Here is a 13,930-nt window from a genome sequence, read left to right as displayed (position 1 = left end):
TTTTCGCCTACAAGCATACGTTTGGTAATGATTACGTAAATGATTTAACACCGTGTTATGCAGCCAACTGCTACCAACGAAGAAGGCCATTCGAGCCTCGAGACTATTCTTCTTTCCACAGGTGTTCATAGACCCACTTCTTGTACCACCCACGAAAAGCAAACGGAAAGATGCCCCCTAAATCTGGAAGAGCAGAACTACGTGCTTGTCTCGTCTGTTCCATCTTACAATCTACAAACGACTTTTTGACACAAGGATGTCCCAACTGCGAAGATATCCTCGAGGTCAGTCTTACACACTTTTCTGTGTCAAACGGGGTAATGTAAAGGAGGCTGACGTAGAGATCACGGGGAGTAGATGAGAGGTTCAGCTGAAAGAGTGGCGGAATGTACGAGTTTGTTGTATGATGGTATGATTGCAATGATTGAGCCGTCCGAGAGCTGGGTTGCGAGATGGCAACGTATAGGTCAGCCCTTTTTCCCCTCTCTCCCCCCGTTTTGTCCCTCAAACAAGACCGGACAGCTGACAAAAAGTGGGATCGGGATGAACAGATAAAAGGATGAGAGGTATTTACGCTGTGCGAGTGACAGGCCGGGCACCACAAGATGTGATTGATGCGATTGAAGCCAGGGGTGGTGTGTATAGACCCAGGGATGCGGTTGAAGATTAGACTGGTAGAAGGTCAGGTTCGACATGCTAGTTGCGAGGTGTTACGCTATGATTCATGGGGGCAAAGAGCATGTAGAGGGCTAGGAGAGGCGTTGTTTTGGGTTATGTGCTATGATTTGGCTGAGGCCACAAAGGATATACAAATACTGTATGTATTCATCTTCTTAATAATGCCAACTGGCCCCATATAGGTCTCTCAATCATCACACAATCTAACGTGTCCGACCATCACTGTACCTGCCCTTACCAAGCAAATACCTTTCTAAATTTCAAGTGTACATTCCAACAGCCTCTCCGACACCTCTTGCCAAGCCCCTAACTTTTCCCATTCCGGGCGCAGAATAAGGCTCATCATCCTCCTCTGTCCATTTACTCCTCTTTCTGTTCAATGCATCGGAGATAGACGGAGAGATATGGGCGAGGGCGGTGGAGAGATAGGCGAGAGGGAGGGCGGAAAGTGGGAGAGGGAGGATGAGCGTTGTTGGTTGGATGGTAAATGAGGGATGGGCAGACTATTGGCAATGATTTGGTTTAGTTTATTCCATAGTTGTCAAGATCACGGCAAGATGCACCGCCCCCATTTGGAAATGAAGATGGACTTCAGTAGCTTGAGATAACACTTACAAGAGATGTAATTGCGCCAGCTAATCCAGTCAAGTAATTCGGGGTTTCGTAGGTCTCTGCCCCTTCAACTTTCACCTCTCCTTGGGAAAGGTACCGTATAGGCGGATCAGAACGTACTCTAGAGCCGTCCGTCTTGGACGAAATGTACATCGCAGGGACGTATGTCGTTATTATCGTCCTAGCGCAAGCGGTAGGTTAGCACGTGGAATACATATACACCAAGGCAGTGAGAGTGTTGAACATACCACGACTGGGCTTTCACATTGGCAAATAATTTGTCGGCAATTTCCCATAAAGCCTCATGAGGCAAATCCGCTTCGTTTACCGAGAAAACCATCCCTTCTCCGACTTTCCATCCCTGGCCCGCTTGACGTCCGCCTACCTCTATTTTTCCGACCTCTTCCTGTCCGATTGCACTCCCACTCGCACCCAGGTGCTTCTTCAAATACTTGCCAGCCTGACCCAATGCTAATACCAAATCTTTGACTTCCTCATTCCCAGTCCCACGGGTGAAGAGAACTTCGACAGGAGGTGTTTCGACAGAAACCTTGGGTTTAGGCGTGGACGAACCGGGGTAAGCGCCCTGGCCTTCTTCGTCCGAGGAGTCGGATTCTAAAAGGTACCGAGGAGGAGGGGCGTTGAGTGCTGCGAGGTGATCATTCATTGTCTGATACTGGATAGATAAATACAAGTGATATGGGAGTGGACATGGCTCTAGTTGCGTGTTGTTGGATCGACGCGCATCCGCGTCACAGCAGCCCCCCCAGCACAGAAAAAGGGAAATAAATAAATTATAATTGAGTGCTACCTTCTTTACTTGGGCAACCCTGAAGTCGTTGGATCGAGACCAGTTATGATAATTTCATTTTGATCACTGCGAACATTTAATTATTAATTTTATTGGTCGGGGATTACCGTCTTTGTCATCACTTTCGGGGGATTCGGGTGGCGACAAGTCGGAACGAGTAGAATTACAAAGATTACTGTACAAGTAGCCATGCTGCTTTTCTACATACCCATTCGTTCTTGATTTTACAGCTCCATCTCTTACTTTCGATACCTCAGTGAGCCGTCCCCGGTAACGATTTCTACGCTACAATGGCTTTCTCAGGTGCTCTTGTAAGTTTTTCGGAAGCTGCTGGTTATTGACTTTCGCTGACCCCCCAACAGACTATCACCGACTTGGATGACTTTTTAACGCCATCTCAAGCATGTATCATTCCTGTTCGTAATAACAAGAAGCCAGCGGAGGATGAAGGTCCCGTAAGTTACCCGGAAAAATTCAACATGTACTCTATCTGACGCCATGATCTACAGACCGAGATTCATATCGACTCCAACAACAATTACTACGAGGTATCCACATATCCATCGGTTGGTCACGACGATGACATTGGAAATTCCAAGAAGGCGCTCGAGAAGGCAGAAATTAATTTGAACGACTGTTTGGCTTGCAGGTATGATTCCTTCTCCTCCGAAGTCTTATGTCTTGCTGATGTCAGTATGTAGCGGGTGTATCACCTCCACTGAATCGCTCTTGATCACTATGCAGTCTCAGAACGAGATCCTCGAGTTTATCAAAACAAACCCCACAGTGGTAGATCCTGAATCCCCCTGCCACAAGCCCCGTTTACCTATCCTTTCCATATCGCCTCAGACCCTCGCTTCTTTATCGGCTGCTTATGCAACAGCATCCTCTCGACCTCCCATTCCTCTCTTGGTGCTTTTACGGCGTATCCGTGCATTCCTCTCCCAGCCGGAGAAGGGATCTTGGAGAGTATGGGACACCACTTTTGCCCGGCATATGAGCCTGAGAGAATCTGTGGTGGAGTTCCATGAGCGAAAGGACAAGAAGGAAAAGGGTAAGGCTGCGGAGATGCCAATGTTGGCGAGTGCTTGTCCCGGATGGGTTTGTTACGCAGAGAAGGCACAGGGTGATATGTTGCCCTTGTTGAGCGCGGCAAGGAGTAGCCAAGGCATTATTGGAGCTTTAGCAAAGTCTTGGTATGGTCACAAATTGCAGCACAAGTGAGTTCATCTCTTGTCGTTTAGATGGAGCCGCCCGCTGACGATTCGGACAGACCCGATGAGATTTATCATGTTACTGCTATGCCTTGTTATGACAAGAAGCTCGAAGCCTCACGATCCGACTTTTATTCTTCCCTCTATTCTACGCGCGACGTCGACTGCGTTCTCACCACTGGCGAACTTGACCTTCTCCTTCAAGAACTTGGATTCGACCCCCACGTTCCCATCGCCAACGAGTCTACCCCGTCTTACTCGGCTACTGAAGACTCGCCATTCCCTGAACTCCTAACTCACGAAGGTTCAAGCTCCGGCTCCTATCTCCAGACCATCATTCACGATGTTCAACGCTCTCATCCCAATCCTACTCGAATCATTACTCGTGAAATCCGAGGTTCAACAGACAATATTGAATACCTTATTCAGGATACTATCACTGGCCAAGTCGTTTTCAAGGGTGCCAAGGTTTATGGATTCCGTAATCTTCAAAACCTGGTCCGAAAAGTGGCAAAGGAGACGGGTATCGGTCGTTCCGGTCGAGGTGCAGGTGCCGGTAAGTTAAGTGCTGCCGTCGCAGCCCGTCGGCGAAAAGCCAAGACGGCAGCACCAGCAGCAACTTCTGCTACAACTTCTGCCGAAGGGACAGATGTAGAGAGCATTGCATCTCTCAGTCTAGTTAGCGGAGAGGATAAGAAGCTCGATTTCGTAGAGGTTATGGCTTGTCCTGGAGGATGCGTGAACGGAGGTGGTCAGATGAAGCCAACTGTGCCTACACCCTCGGCTCCGGAAGCGATGGAAGTAGATGAAGAAGGGTACCAGCGACCTCTTCCTGACGATGGTGTAGCCGTCGCTGTCAACGGGGGAAGTAATAATGTAGGTACTGGGACGGTTGCAGGGATGGAGGAAGGGATGCGGTGGTCAACGAAAGAATGGGTTGCCAAGGTAGAAGATATCTATTGGACAGGTCTACCTACCCCTCCGGCGTCACCCCCACTTACTGCTTCAAACGTCAATGGCTTTGCGCCTCAAGTCAAGACAAATGGCACAACCAATGGCCAAGTCAATAACGGCGTAGATCGTAATCTTCAATCTGACCAGCTTGCCGAGGAAATCATCCATGAAGTCTGTGGGGACGATGCGTCTAAGCGATGGGATTTTATGAGGACGAGGTTTAGAAAGGTGGAGAGCGATGTTTTGTCATCAGGAGGGGTTACCCACGAGGCGGTCAAATGGTAGAAAGAGGACTTGTAATAATCACATTCTGTATCGGCATTTCTGGCTTCTCGAGGGCATGTGTGTCATATCTTGTACGGTTCATATTCACAGCATAATGCATAACTATAAACAAAGATTGTAGCACACAAAATAGTATTCGCAATCTGGACACCGAAACCTCGCAATGATTCGATCCTTCGAGTAGCGCCAATCTATCTATTTAACCTTTTCACGCATTCCTACGTTTCCCAATGTCTCGGTCCTACATTCACCTTTGTCCTTGCACTTCCTACCTTTTCAGCCTGAGTTGCAGGGCTCGTTGGACTGCCTGGGAACTGCAAACTCCCACCATAACCCTGCGCATTCACCAACATCGCTACCGAACCCTGTTGCGACTCTCTCCCAGGTCCACTCTGTTCGTTATTCAACGACGAATGAGGAGGTTGATGATCTCTACTGCCCCTCGACAACGCACTCCCATTCCACCCCACACTTCCATGCATACTATTTACCCTCCCAATACCTGTCATATCAGGGACGACCACCGCCGGCCTGTTACGTTTAGGGGAGCCGCGATCTTTCATGGTAGCAGCGCCGTTAGGGTTGTTCACAGGTAAAGAAGTAAATTGAGGAGCGGGCACTATGGTGTGGCTTATTTTGGGACGAGACTGGATAGAAGGGGAAGGTGTACGCATAGGGTGTCCAAGACGAAAGGGTTGCGTGATATCAGAGGAAACAAAATCGTGAAAACCGCCTATCCCTGTGGTAGTGGAAGAGTAGAGGTTCGCCTGGGGGATGCGGACATTATCCAAACTTGGACAACGATCTTTCCCCCCCGCGACTGGCGGGTCAATATACATGGAATCACCGCTATCTTGAGATAAGTTGGGGTCGGGTGCATGGCCTGTCCCAGGGGGAACAAAAAGCTGTGTAGTACCAAACTGAATGGGATCTCGGTTGGTATTATGACAGAGTGCAAGAGGCGCGTTCCACAAGCTTTCTGTGGGAAAAATGCGACTGATTCCAATAGGTGGAGCACGGCCTTCTTGATTGAGCACGGTAGGATGTTCGACAAATGACCAGTTATTCCTATCTTGGCTCGTGGAGTTCATCACCCTTAAATGCGCGTCACCTTGTGCAAAACCTGCCGTATCATCTGAACCTTGCACGTGTCCTCGAGAAGGCACAAAGCTCGGTGCCGATGCTCTCTTACTTTGCCCATTTCCCACATGATTATCAGCAGTGCTAGCAGGCATGTTCAGCACGTTCTTCCGCCTGGTCGAATTCTTCTTGAGAAGCACGTTTTTCGCCTTGGGTGTTCCCTCCTGTGTGTTGATACCAGCTCCCGAGCTGGGAGCGGCGCGGACACAGCGGTTAGGCGATTCCCCGTTAGATGAGTGGCGACGAAGTGTGAGGTCTGATAATCGACGGAGACGAGTCATCGCGGTCGCGGCCGGTGGGCGCGGAGGTCTAGTACTCGTCTTTGCTTTTTCACCTTGTGTCCCGGCAGTTGTGGGCCCTCCAGGGTTGGTGGCTTCATCGTAATTATACCGTTTGGCATCATAAGAGTCTTGAGCGGTCAGCCCGGAAGAAGGGAGAGATTGAAAAACTAGAACGTCTCGGCCTTTTGTGAATGGGAGGAGAGGCACTGATCCCGCAAGCTCGAAATGGTTGGTTGTGAGATTGTTGACGATGTTGATGACTAGCATGGGGTGAATACTACAATAATTGATCAGTAAAATGGTTTTTGATTCATCGAACAGTTACCGCACTTTTCTACGGTCTTCCTCCTCAATCCCCCTCCCACCCACCTCCTCATCCCATCAATCCAAAACCTGTACACTCCATCGTGCACCCACCCTTCCAACTTGACTCCTCTGGGGTCATACCCTTGCCAATTAACCTTCCCTTTCTTCTTTCCCTGCTCCGCAGCTTTGAGCAACTCGGCATCAGTGGAATTTGGGTCTATGATCCCATTGGATGATTGTTTCAACTTGAGCGGGGAGGCGGAGATGATGGATGTGCGGAGGGCGGAAATGAGAGCAGGGGTGGATTTGAGTGGAGGATTGATGAGGGAGAGACGGTCGGGTACTGCGAGGGAGTCAGTCTTTGCGGAAGAGAATAGGGACGGGTTAGACTTGCGCGGGATTGAGAGGGCAAAGAATGCGGGTGGGCCGCGAATCGTTTTGAGAGAGTAGGAAAACAATAGGTCATGGGTATTCTTCTGTGAAGAAGTAAAGTTTAGCTATGGAAGGATAAATGTATGCCTCACCTTGGATCCACCAGCTTGAATGCTCTCGACCAAAGTCCACCCATGTATTCCTAACACTTTGAGTATGCCCAACACAAGGCGGATTGTGCTAAATAGGAGACATCAATCATCAGAGTTGATCCATAATCGATTCACTCACTGAAGCTCCTCGTTACCCTTTCTCTTCCAGACCTTCCCCTCCAGATTGACCGTCCAAACGATCTTATCTTTCTCATCCCTCTCCTTCAGCTCTACCACTCCTAGGCTTCTCTTCACGATGCCATGAGGCCACTGGTCTCTGATGACATTATCAAGAGCCAGTAGTGCACTTGGCGGGAAATTCGTAAACCTTATCTCTCCAGGAGGGGTGAGCGCGATGATCGCATGGTTCGCACTCTTCGGAACAGAGTAACTTCTAAACTCATCGCGCACAAGTAACCCAGTGGAAGAAGGTGGATCATACACACCACCAGGAAGCGGTTTTGGATTGTACAGACTATCAGTCCAAAAGTCTAATCCGAATGTAGGTCTCGTAATGGTGTATGTGCTAGGCAAGCGAGGAACGTCGAGTGGATCTGTCGGGTTGAGCCGCGGGAGCTCGGGCGCAGGATCAGTCCAGAGGGGTAAAGGTGGTGGACTTTGATCGAGCTGGGACATGGCCGCAAGGTAAAGGTTAACTTCGGAAGGAGAGACGTATAGCGTAGCTATGCGATTGGGCTCGAATTGGATGGGTCGAAGATATCCTTGCGGATCAGAGTTGTATACTGAGAGGCGGTTGCTGCTGCTGTTGGGAACACCATCAGACGCGGCAGCAGCAGGTAGTAATTCTGCGGGGCTGACAGCGGAAGCCTTTTCGGCTTTTATAGTTTCGGGGTTTTGCCGTGCGAAGCTGAACCATGATTTACGACTCTGTGGTTTTATCATGGCTGGATGGAAAAAAGAGTGTGTTTGTCGTGAAGAGGCGGGAGTGTTCATAATGTCAATAGCTTCCCGTTCGTTGCTTTGTGTCCGTTGTGGAATCAGTCAACGAGGCAACGTGTACTGTACCTGGTGGAGCTCGGACCAACTCGTGTTAGCATACGTACACGTGCGGTGAGTATGAAAGTGGAAGACTGTCAGTATATTCGTGAGTATACGAAGGTTACTGGACATGACCTCGTCGAGATGGAGAAGTCACTAATAAGCGGTGATGAGTGATGAATCGACAAAGGAGAAATTTGTCTCACAGCTATTGTTCCTCGAACAGGCGCTCTTCTTCTTCTTTTCTTGTCGGCCGATTAGGTTCTCATCAAATCTACTCAGCTTGTGGTCACGATTGATGGCTTGATATGTAATAGTATGGCCGTATCTGATTAACTGCCTACTCTATTTGCCCTTTCTCTTGCGCGTATTAGTCAATAATCGGATATAGGATTTTAACTAAAGGCGAGGAAAGTGATGAAAAAAGATCTGCGACGGCCGGTAAGGACAAAACCGCCATATTTTCCACGCGCTATTACCCAGCCAACATAATTATTCTCTTAATTAGGCCCGATATTCCGATTCCCCCAGAGGCAGCCATCCACTACACAAGTCGACACGCCTCTGCAGTGCCGCCAGCTCGTTGGTCAGACAGTACCCTATCCACTACTGTTGCCGCGCAGCTTGAAGAGCACCTACCGATCTCTTTTTCCGTCCCTTGGTTGTTCTCCTCATCCTTTTTTTGTCTCTCTCTGAAAGTTACGTCATCTGGGAAGTCGCCGCTCGCTGATTTCATATGGTGGGCAACTACTTGTGTCGATGCTTTTATTGACGCGTTAGAAAGGAGCATGTATGTATGCATGCATGCATGTTTTGAGCCATGCGGAACTTATTCTCTGCATTTCATACATCCCATCGTCATCTGCATCGTGTGTTATAATCCCGTTTTGGTTAGAGATATATGGAGATAAGCCTGTGCCTGATCCGATCGTTGTTAACAGCTGCGCCCTTTCCCGGCCTCCGTCATCTCGTCATCGCATCTCGATCTTTGCATAAAACGAAGCTGACCAGTTGACTTTTCAATTCCAACCCCTCCAGATGCTTTGCCACCGAAAAAATGTCCCAACCGCCACGCCTACCTCCTCGAAAACCATCACCACTCCCACAAGCCATTACTATAACCCCAGCGTCTGCACTGACCACACCGCCTCCCTTGCCTCCTCGACCGACAACAGCAGGTAGTGTCAGCCGGGAATCTCCGCCCCCACCTATACTCATAGGCGAATCTGTGGCAACAGCTTCAGAAGGTACTCCACAACTATTCGAAGAGGTTCCACGTGTTCAAGTGGCTATCACCCCCGCTAGCCCTGATGAAGAACCAAACGCTTCAAATGTTCTCGAGCAAGCGAGTCAAAGGTTGTCCAACGCGTCGAACGGAGATTTAACAGTCAATGGGGCTGGAAACCGTGATGCAGGGCCAAAAGCAGCTGCTGGCAATGATATCCTCAATAACGATCCCATCAACGAAGGGCAGGCTTCATCAACGAACGCTTCGTTATTCTCGCCTAACACAGGCATGCCGCCCGCAGCGGCTCCGTCAAGTCGAAACAGTTCACATATCCCTCTAGCACTGTCTTTATTAAAGAAAGCACTTTCCTCTGGCCTTAAAGATCTACCCGCAATGTCAGGTACCGAATGGGCCATTTTCACCACCATCTTGGTCCTTCTCGCGCACTGCGGATTACCCCTAACATGGCTTATGGTGGCAGCCTTTGGGGGCTATCGTTTACTATCCCAGCTGGATGGGTCCTTACCCCCTCCCACCCATGATGCGAGTATTCAGGAGCAGAAGGAGAAGATTATGCAGACTGGAGATGGTGTGGAAGCTGTTAGCTGGGTGTGAGTTATGTGTACCTCGCCTTCGTGAAAGAAGAAAAAAGGAAAAGCTGACAGACATAGAAACCATGCACTCTATGCTCTGTTCCCACTGATCTCGACGGACGTGTTGACTCCGTTTGTTGATCTGCTTGAAGATGCTCTCGTTGAGGAAGTACCGCCCATCGTTGTAGGTTGCTTTTTTTCTGCTAAATCGATACCACAACTGACGAATAATGAATCTCAAGACAAGTGTCCGCCTTACATCCCCTGCCCTAGGCTCTCAACCTCTTGTGCTCACCTCGCTCCGACCAATGTCGGACAAGGAATGGTTCGCCTCCCTGTCCTCATCTGTCACAAAATCAGACCAAAAAACAGGCGACAAAACCCACTCATCGTCCGCAGAAAAAGCCCCCGCATCCCCTGGTGCTGAACCCCTCAAGAGAGCACGACACAGCCGCCAAACTCCTTCTACCAGCTCATCCAACTTGATCAATAACGGTAAACCCCCTCCTACCCAATCAACTCCGGAATACTCTGGCAGTGATCCCCAGGTTCAGGACGAAGTCCAGAAGCGCCAGAAAAGGGATCGGCTCTTACACAAAATCACACATCGCACACCTAGCAATCTTTCCACCGATCATTCCAAAACCGGTCAAAGCCCAGAGACAAATACAACCCAACAACATCAACCCCAAACTCGATCGGGAGATTGTTTGGAGGATAAAGCGGATAAGTTTGATGGACCGAGGATACATGGAGGATGGGATGAAGAAATTGATGAAGAGGATCCTGACTCGGGGCAGTATGTGAATTATCAAGTGGGATTTGAATATAAGAGAGGAGCGGAGGCTACGCGAAAAGGAAGAGGGCTACATTGCCTTGTGAGTCCTCTCTCTGGTACAAAAGTCGGGAACCGGAGGTGTACAGGGGCTGATTGATTTTCAGGCTTATATTGGGATCGGGGTAAAAGGTTTGGGCAAGGCAGAGATACCGGTCTACATTGATGTGCTCTACGTTAAGGGTGTGGTCAATTTGAGGTTGTTGTTATCCCCGACGCCACCATTCATCACAACAGGTACATTCACATTACCCAGTATGCCGGAATATGATATCTCTGCGAACCCTTTGAAGAAGGGGGCTTTTAACGCTATGGATCTGCCACTTATGAAACCTTACGGTAAGCGCCATATTTTTTCAATCACAGCAATACTTTCCGATCTAACACTGTCGTCTCAAGTCAAAGCTTCTTTCAAATCCGTCCTTTCCTCTTTCCTACACCCTCAATCATACACAATGGACATCGATCGTCTCCTGCTCGGTGCCGAGTCGTCGAATCGGACCGAACATATCGGTGTACTGCACATCATTTTCCACGGGGCTCGTGATTTGCCAAAGGCAGATACTGTGGGTAGCTGTGATCCCTATTTGGAGGTAGGGTTCGAAAAGGCCAAGAAGCCTGTGTTCAGTACACGGACGATTGGACGGTCGATGAATCCTGTTTGGGAAGAGGAATGTTTTAGTAAGCATGCCTTCTTTGTTTTAAAAAGTTATTTCTTCTTTTGATAGTTTGCACTTTGGCTGACGATGGGATGAATGAAGTTATGGTAGCGGCAGATGCGATTGAAGTCGGCGAAAGTTTCCGAATCTGTGCCAACGACTCTGACCGCTTCTCAGCTGACGACACTCTCGGCGTGGTCCTACTCGATCTCGCCGAGCTCATCGACTCTTGCCGTCAAGGCATGACGCACCGAGTCGACCATTTCGCCGCTGATCGAGCAGCCAAGAACACGTCAGGTACCTTGGAGTGGTCAGTAGAGTTTTGCCCTGTATGGCAAATGTCACCCGAAGAGACAAAGGAGCGTCTCGCCCAGATGCAGAGGGAGAGGGAGAAGTGTGAGCCGCCAAAGGATGCCGCAGAGCCGTGGTGGATAAGATGGATGAAGGATATGGTGCCGGGACAAGATGAATGGGAGTCGGAGAGAATCAAAAGAAGAACAGAGGCAAAAGCGTGGTTAGGTGGGAAGAAAGACAGGGAGGTGTGGGAAGCAGAGGTGGGTGCTAGTGAGGAGAGGCTGAGTGGAATACTGCAGGTAAGTTATTTGGTGGTCTCTGAGGACGCTTTGGAAAACTAACAGAGTTTAGTTTCATATCCATCAATGTCTTGGTAAGCCCCAAGTGTAAAAGCTTCTTCCATCAATTTGCAGCCAGCTAATACATGTACATAGATCTCGAAGTCGAATCCACCGCAGGTACATACGCAACCCAACCTCGCCGCCCTGCTGGCGGTCCTCCAGCACTCGGCCATGTCACAGACCGCAATCCTAACGAAAATAGTGATCCGCCATCAGCCTACTGTGAAGTGCATTTGAACGATAAGTTGGTATATAAGACAAGGACGAAAGAGGTCACACCGATGCCTTATTATAATGCAGTAAGTGAGAGGTTTGTGAGGGATTGGACAAAGGGCAAGGTTGTTTTTGTTGTCAGGGATGCGAGGGATAGGGAACATGGTGAGTCATTTGTGTCGATCAGCGTCGTGGTGGTGAACTGATCAATCTTGCACACAAGATCCCATCCTTGGCCTAGTTGAAATTAACCTGTATGACATTTTGAAAAATACCTCCCAAATTACCCGTTGGTTCCCTCTCACCGCTGGCCTTGGCTGGGGTCGTATTCGTCTTTCGCTGCTTTGGAAATCCCTCGAGATGTATATTCCGCGAGGAATATCGGGGTATGAAGTGGGGACTGTACAGATCAAAAGTTTGGTTTTCACTCCCATGGACGACAGGCATGACGATTTACGGGTCGTCATAAGAACAGACAGCGATACACGCAAAGTCCGGCTTGTCAGCGGGGAAAGCGGAAATAGCAGCGCCGCCCCTGCTGCTTCACCATCCTCCTCTCGCTTTCCCACTCCACCTTCTTCAACTGAACAATACACTTTCCCGCCTTCAACCCATCCTGCTTTGGCAATTATGTACCGTCATTCTTGCGCTATCCACATGTCTGTTCAATCCAGTAAATCGAAACGACGAGTACTCGGGAAGATGAAACTCTTGGGTGTAGGTGTGGTGAGGCTGAATGATGTGCCTGACGGTGAAGGTTCAAGACGTGTTGCTGTTTGGGAGGGAGTCAAAGGCGAGGCAAGTGATTGGGATTTGGACTTCGATGGAGCGGCGGATACACCTCTTGATGAAGATTCAGGGGAATTGTTGAACACGTCCGATTTGACTGATGTAGACCAGAGCCCGCGTCTCAACTCACATCCCAACTCCCTTGCCCTTGCTCGTGTAAAAACAAGTACGTCCAAGCGATCTTCCCGGTCTATCGCTTCGTCCTCTCGCTCTTCGTCAGGGCAACATCGTCTTATAGGATACATTGACGTCAGCTGGGTGCTCGCCCCTGGAATCAGCGCCATCCACCGAAAGCTTGCAAAGCACGATCTAAGATTCGCAAAGGTTTTTGAAGCGTGGGAATCGGCCCGTGATGAACATTATATCGTGCACGAATTGGGTGATGAGGGCAACGAGAGCGATAGTGAGAACGGAGAGGGCGAAAATACTGGGGAGCACGAGTTTGCAGATCTTCAGGATGATATCGTGGAAGATATGTCACCGAGAAAAGCACATTCACACGCCTTGCATAAACGAGTATGTTCATTTCTCCTGTAATCACTCGTAAAAGTGTCATCTTTCAAACTAATCTGCCACTTGATCGTAGCACAAGGGCCTGTTTCAACTCAAAATTGCTCGTACAGGGAAATTCGTCAAAGATAAACTGAGCGCTACAATGCATAACGCTACGAACCACGGTAGTTCAAGTGTGCATGAGGGGTATGGGCGAAGGAGGGGCGCAGATCTTGAGGTGGAAAAAGAGGGCCTGTCGAAATTGTAAAATTGCTTGTAGCGAATAATTGTGCATAGATTGCATTAGGTTTCTGTCAGTATTTTTGCATGGGATAGACCAGTTTGCAATTCTGTACGACATACCAATGGTCTTGGCAGGCCATGTCAGGCTTCGATCAGGGGATGGATGGCAATGCGCGTCACCAGCAGAGATTGGGACAGTTGCTTCCTTCCCGACGATATGAAGTACTAGATTATCTTGAGGTATATTGGCTTTTCGCGACAGGCTGCCTTCCTCAAAGTGTGGGAAGCCTTGAGAAAGCTTGGTAATACTATAAGCTTCAAATGGGAGAGCGTCTAGGGTACTATACAAAATGGTCATTACTACTGCAGGATATGGCTGAGTAGATGGACTCACTGTGGGAAGGTCCGACCTAAAATTTCCATTTGGCACATATGGGTA

The 13,930-nt window shown here is 49.1% G+C and overlaps 5 protein-coding genes across 5 annotated transcripts; 3 read left to right on the top strand and 2 right to left on the bottom strand.

Moving 5' to 3' along the window:
* Positions 1-170: 170 nt before the first annotated feature.
* CNBH3280 (hypothetical protein) lies at positions 171-670 on the top strand (the record flags this gene model as incomplete). Its single annotated transcript, XM_768783.1, has 3 exons — positions 171-284; positions 358-466; positions 552-670. 3 exons carry the CDS (start codon positions 171-173, stop codon positions 668-670), a joined length of 342 nt encoding a protein of 113 aa, XP_773876.1.
* Positions 671-938: 268 nt separating this feature from the next.
* On the bottom strand, positions 939-1,957 carry CNBH3270 (hypothetical protein; the record flags this gene model as incomplete). The annotated part of the gene is made up of 3 exons (XM_768782.1): positions 939-1,181; positions 1,294-1,471; positions 1,539-1,957. 3 exons carry the CDS (start codon positions 1,955-1,957, stop codon positions 939-941), a joined length of 840 nt encoding a protein of 279 aa, XP_773875.1.
* Positions 1,958-2,391: 434 nt separating this feature from the next.
* On the top strand, positions 2,392-4,554 carry CNBH3260 (hypothetical protein; the record flags this gene model as incomplete). The annotated part of the gene is made up of 5 exons (XM_768781.1): positions 2,392-2,412; positions 2,464-2,556; positions 2,611-2,750; positions 2,803-3,321; positions 3,375-4,554. 5 exons carry the CDS (start codon positions 2,392-2,394, stop codon positions 4,552-4,554), a joined length of 1,953 nt encoding a protein of 650 aa, XP_773874.1.
* Positions 4,555-4,772: 218 nt separating this feature from the next.
* On the bottom strand, positions 4,773-7,759 carry CNBH3250 (hypothetical protein; the record flags this gene model as incomplete). The annotated part of the gene is made up of 4 exons (XM_768780.1): positions 4,773-6,252; positions 6,306-6,778; positions 6,806-6,893; positions 6,945-7,759. The coding sequence occupies 4 exons, from the start codon at positions 7,757-7,759 to the stop codon at positions 4,773-4,775; spliced, it is 2,856 nt and encodes a 951-aa protein (XP_773873.1).
* Positions 7,760-8,861: 1,102 nt separating this feature from the next.
* Positions 8,862-13,516, top strand: CNBH3240 (hypothetical protein; the record flags this gene model as incomplete). Its single annotated transcript, XM_768779.1, has 10 exons — positions 8,862-9,643; positions 9,704-9,809; positions 9,868-10,503; positions 10,568-10,799; positions 10,860-11,141; positions 11,189-11,515; positions 11,585-11,716; positions 11,848-12,132; positions 12,191-13,272; positions 13,343-13,516. The coding sequence occupies 10 exons, from the start codon at positions 8,862-8,864 to the stop codon at positions 13,514-13,516; spliced, it is 4,038 nt and encodes a 1,345-aa protein (XP_773872.1).
* Between the last annotated feature and the right edge of the window lie 414 nt (positions 13,517-13,930).

The sequence above is a fragment of the Cryptococcus neoformans genome, chromosome 8, assembly GCF_000149385.1.
Source record: "Cryptococcus neoformans var. neoformans B-3501A chromosome 8, whole genome shotgun sequence".
Lineage (NCBI taxonomy): Eukaryota > Fungi > Basidiomycota > Tremellomycetes > Tremellales > Cryptococcaceae > Cryptococcus > Cryptococcus deneoformans.
This window is presented reverse-complemented; position numbering and strand designations above follow the sequence as displayed.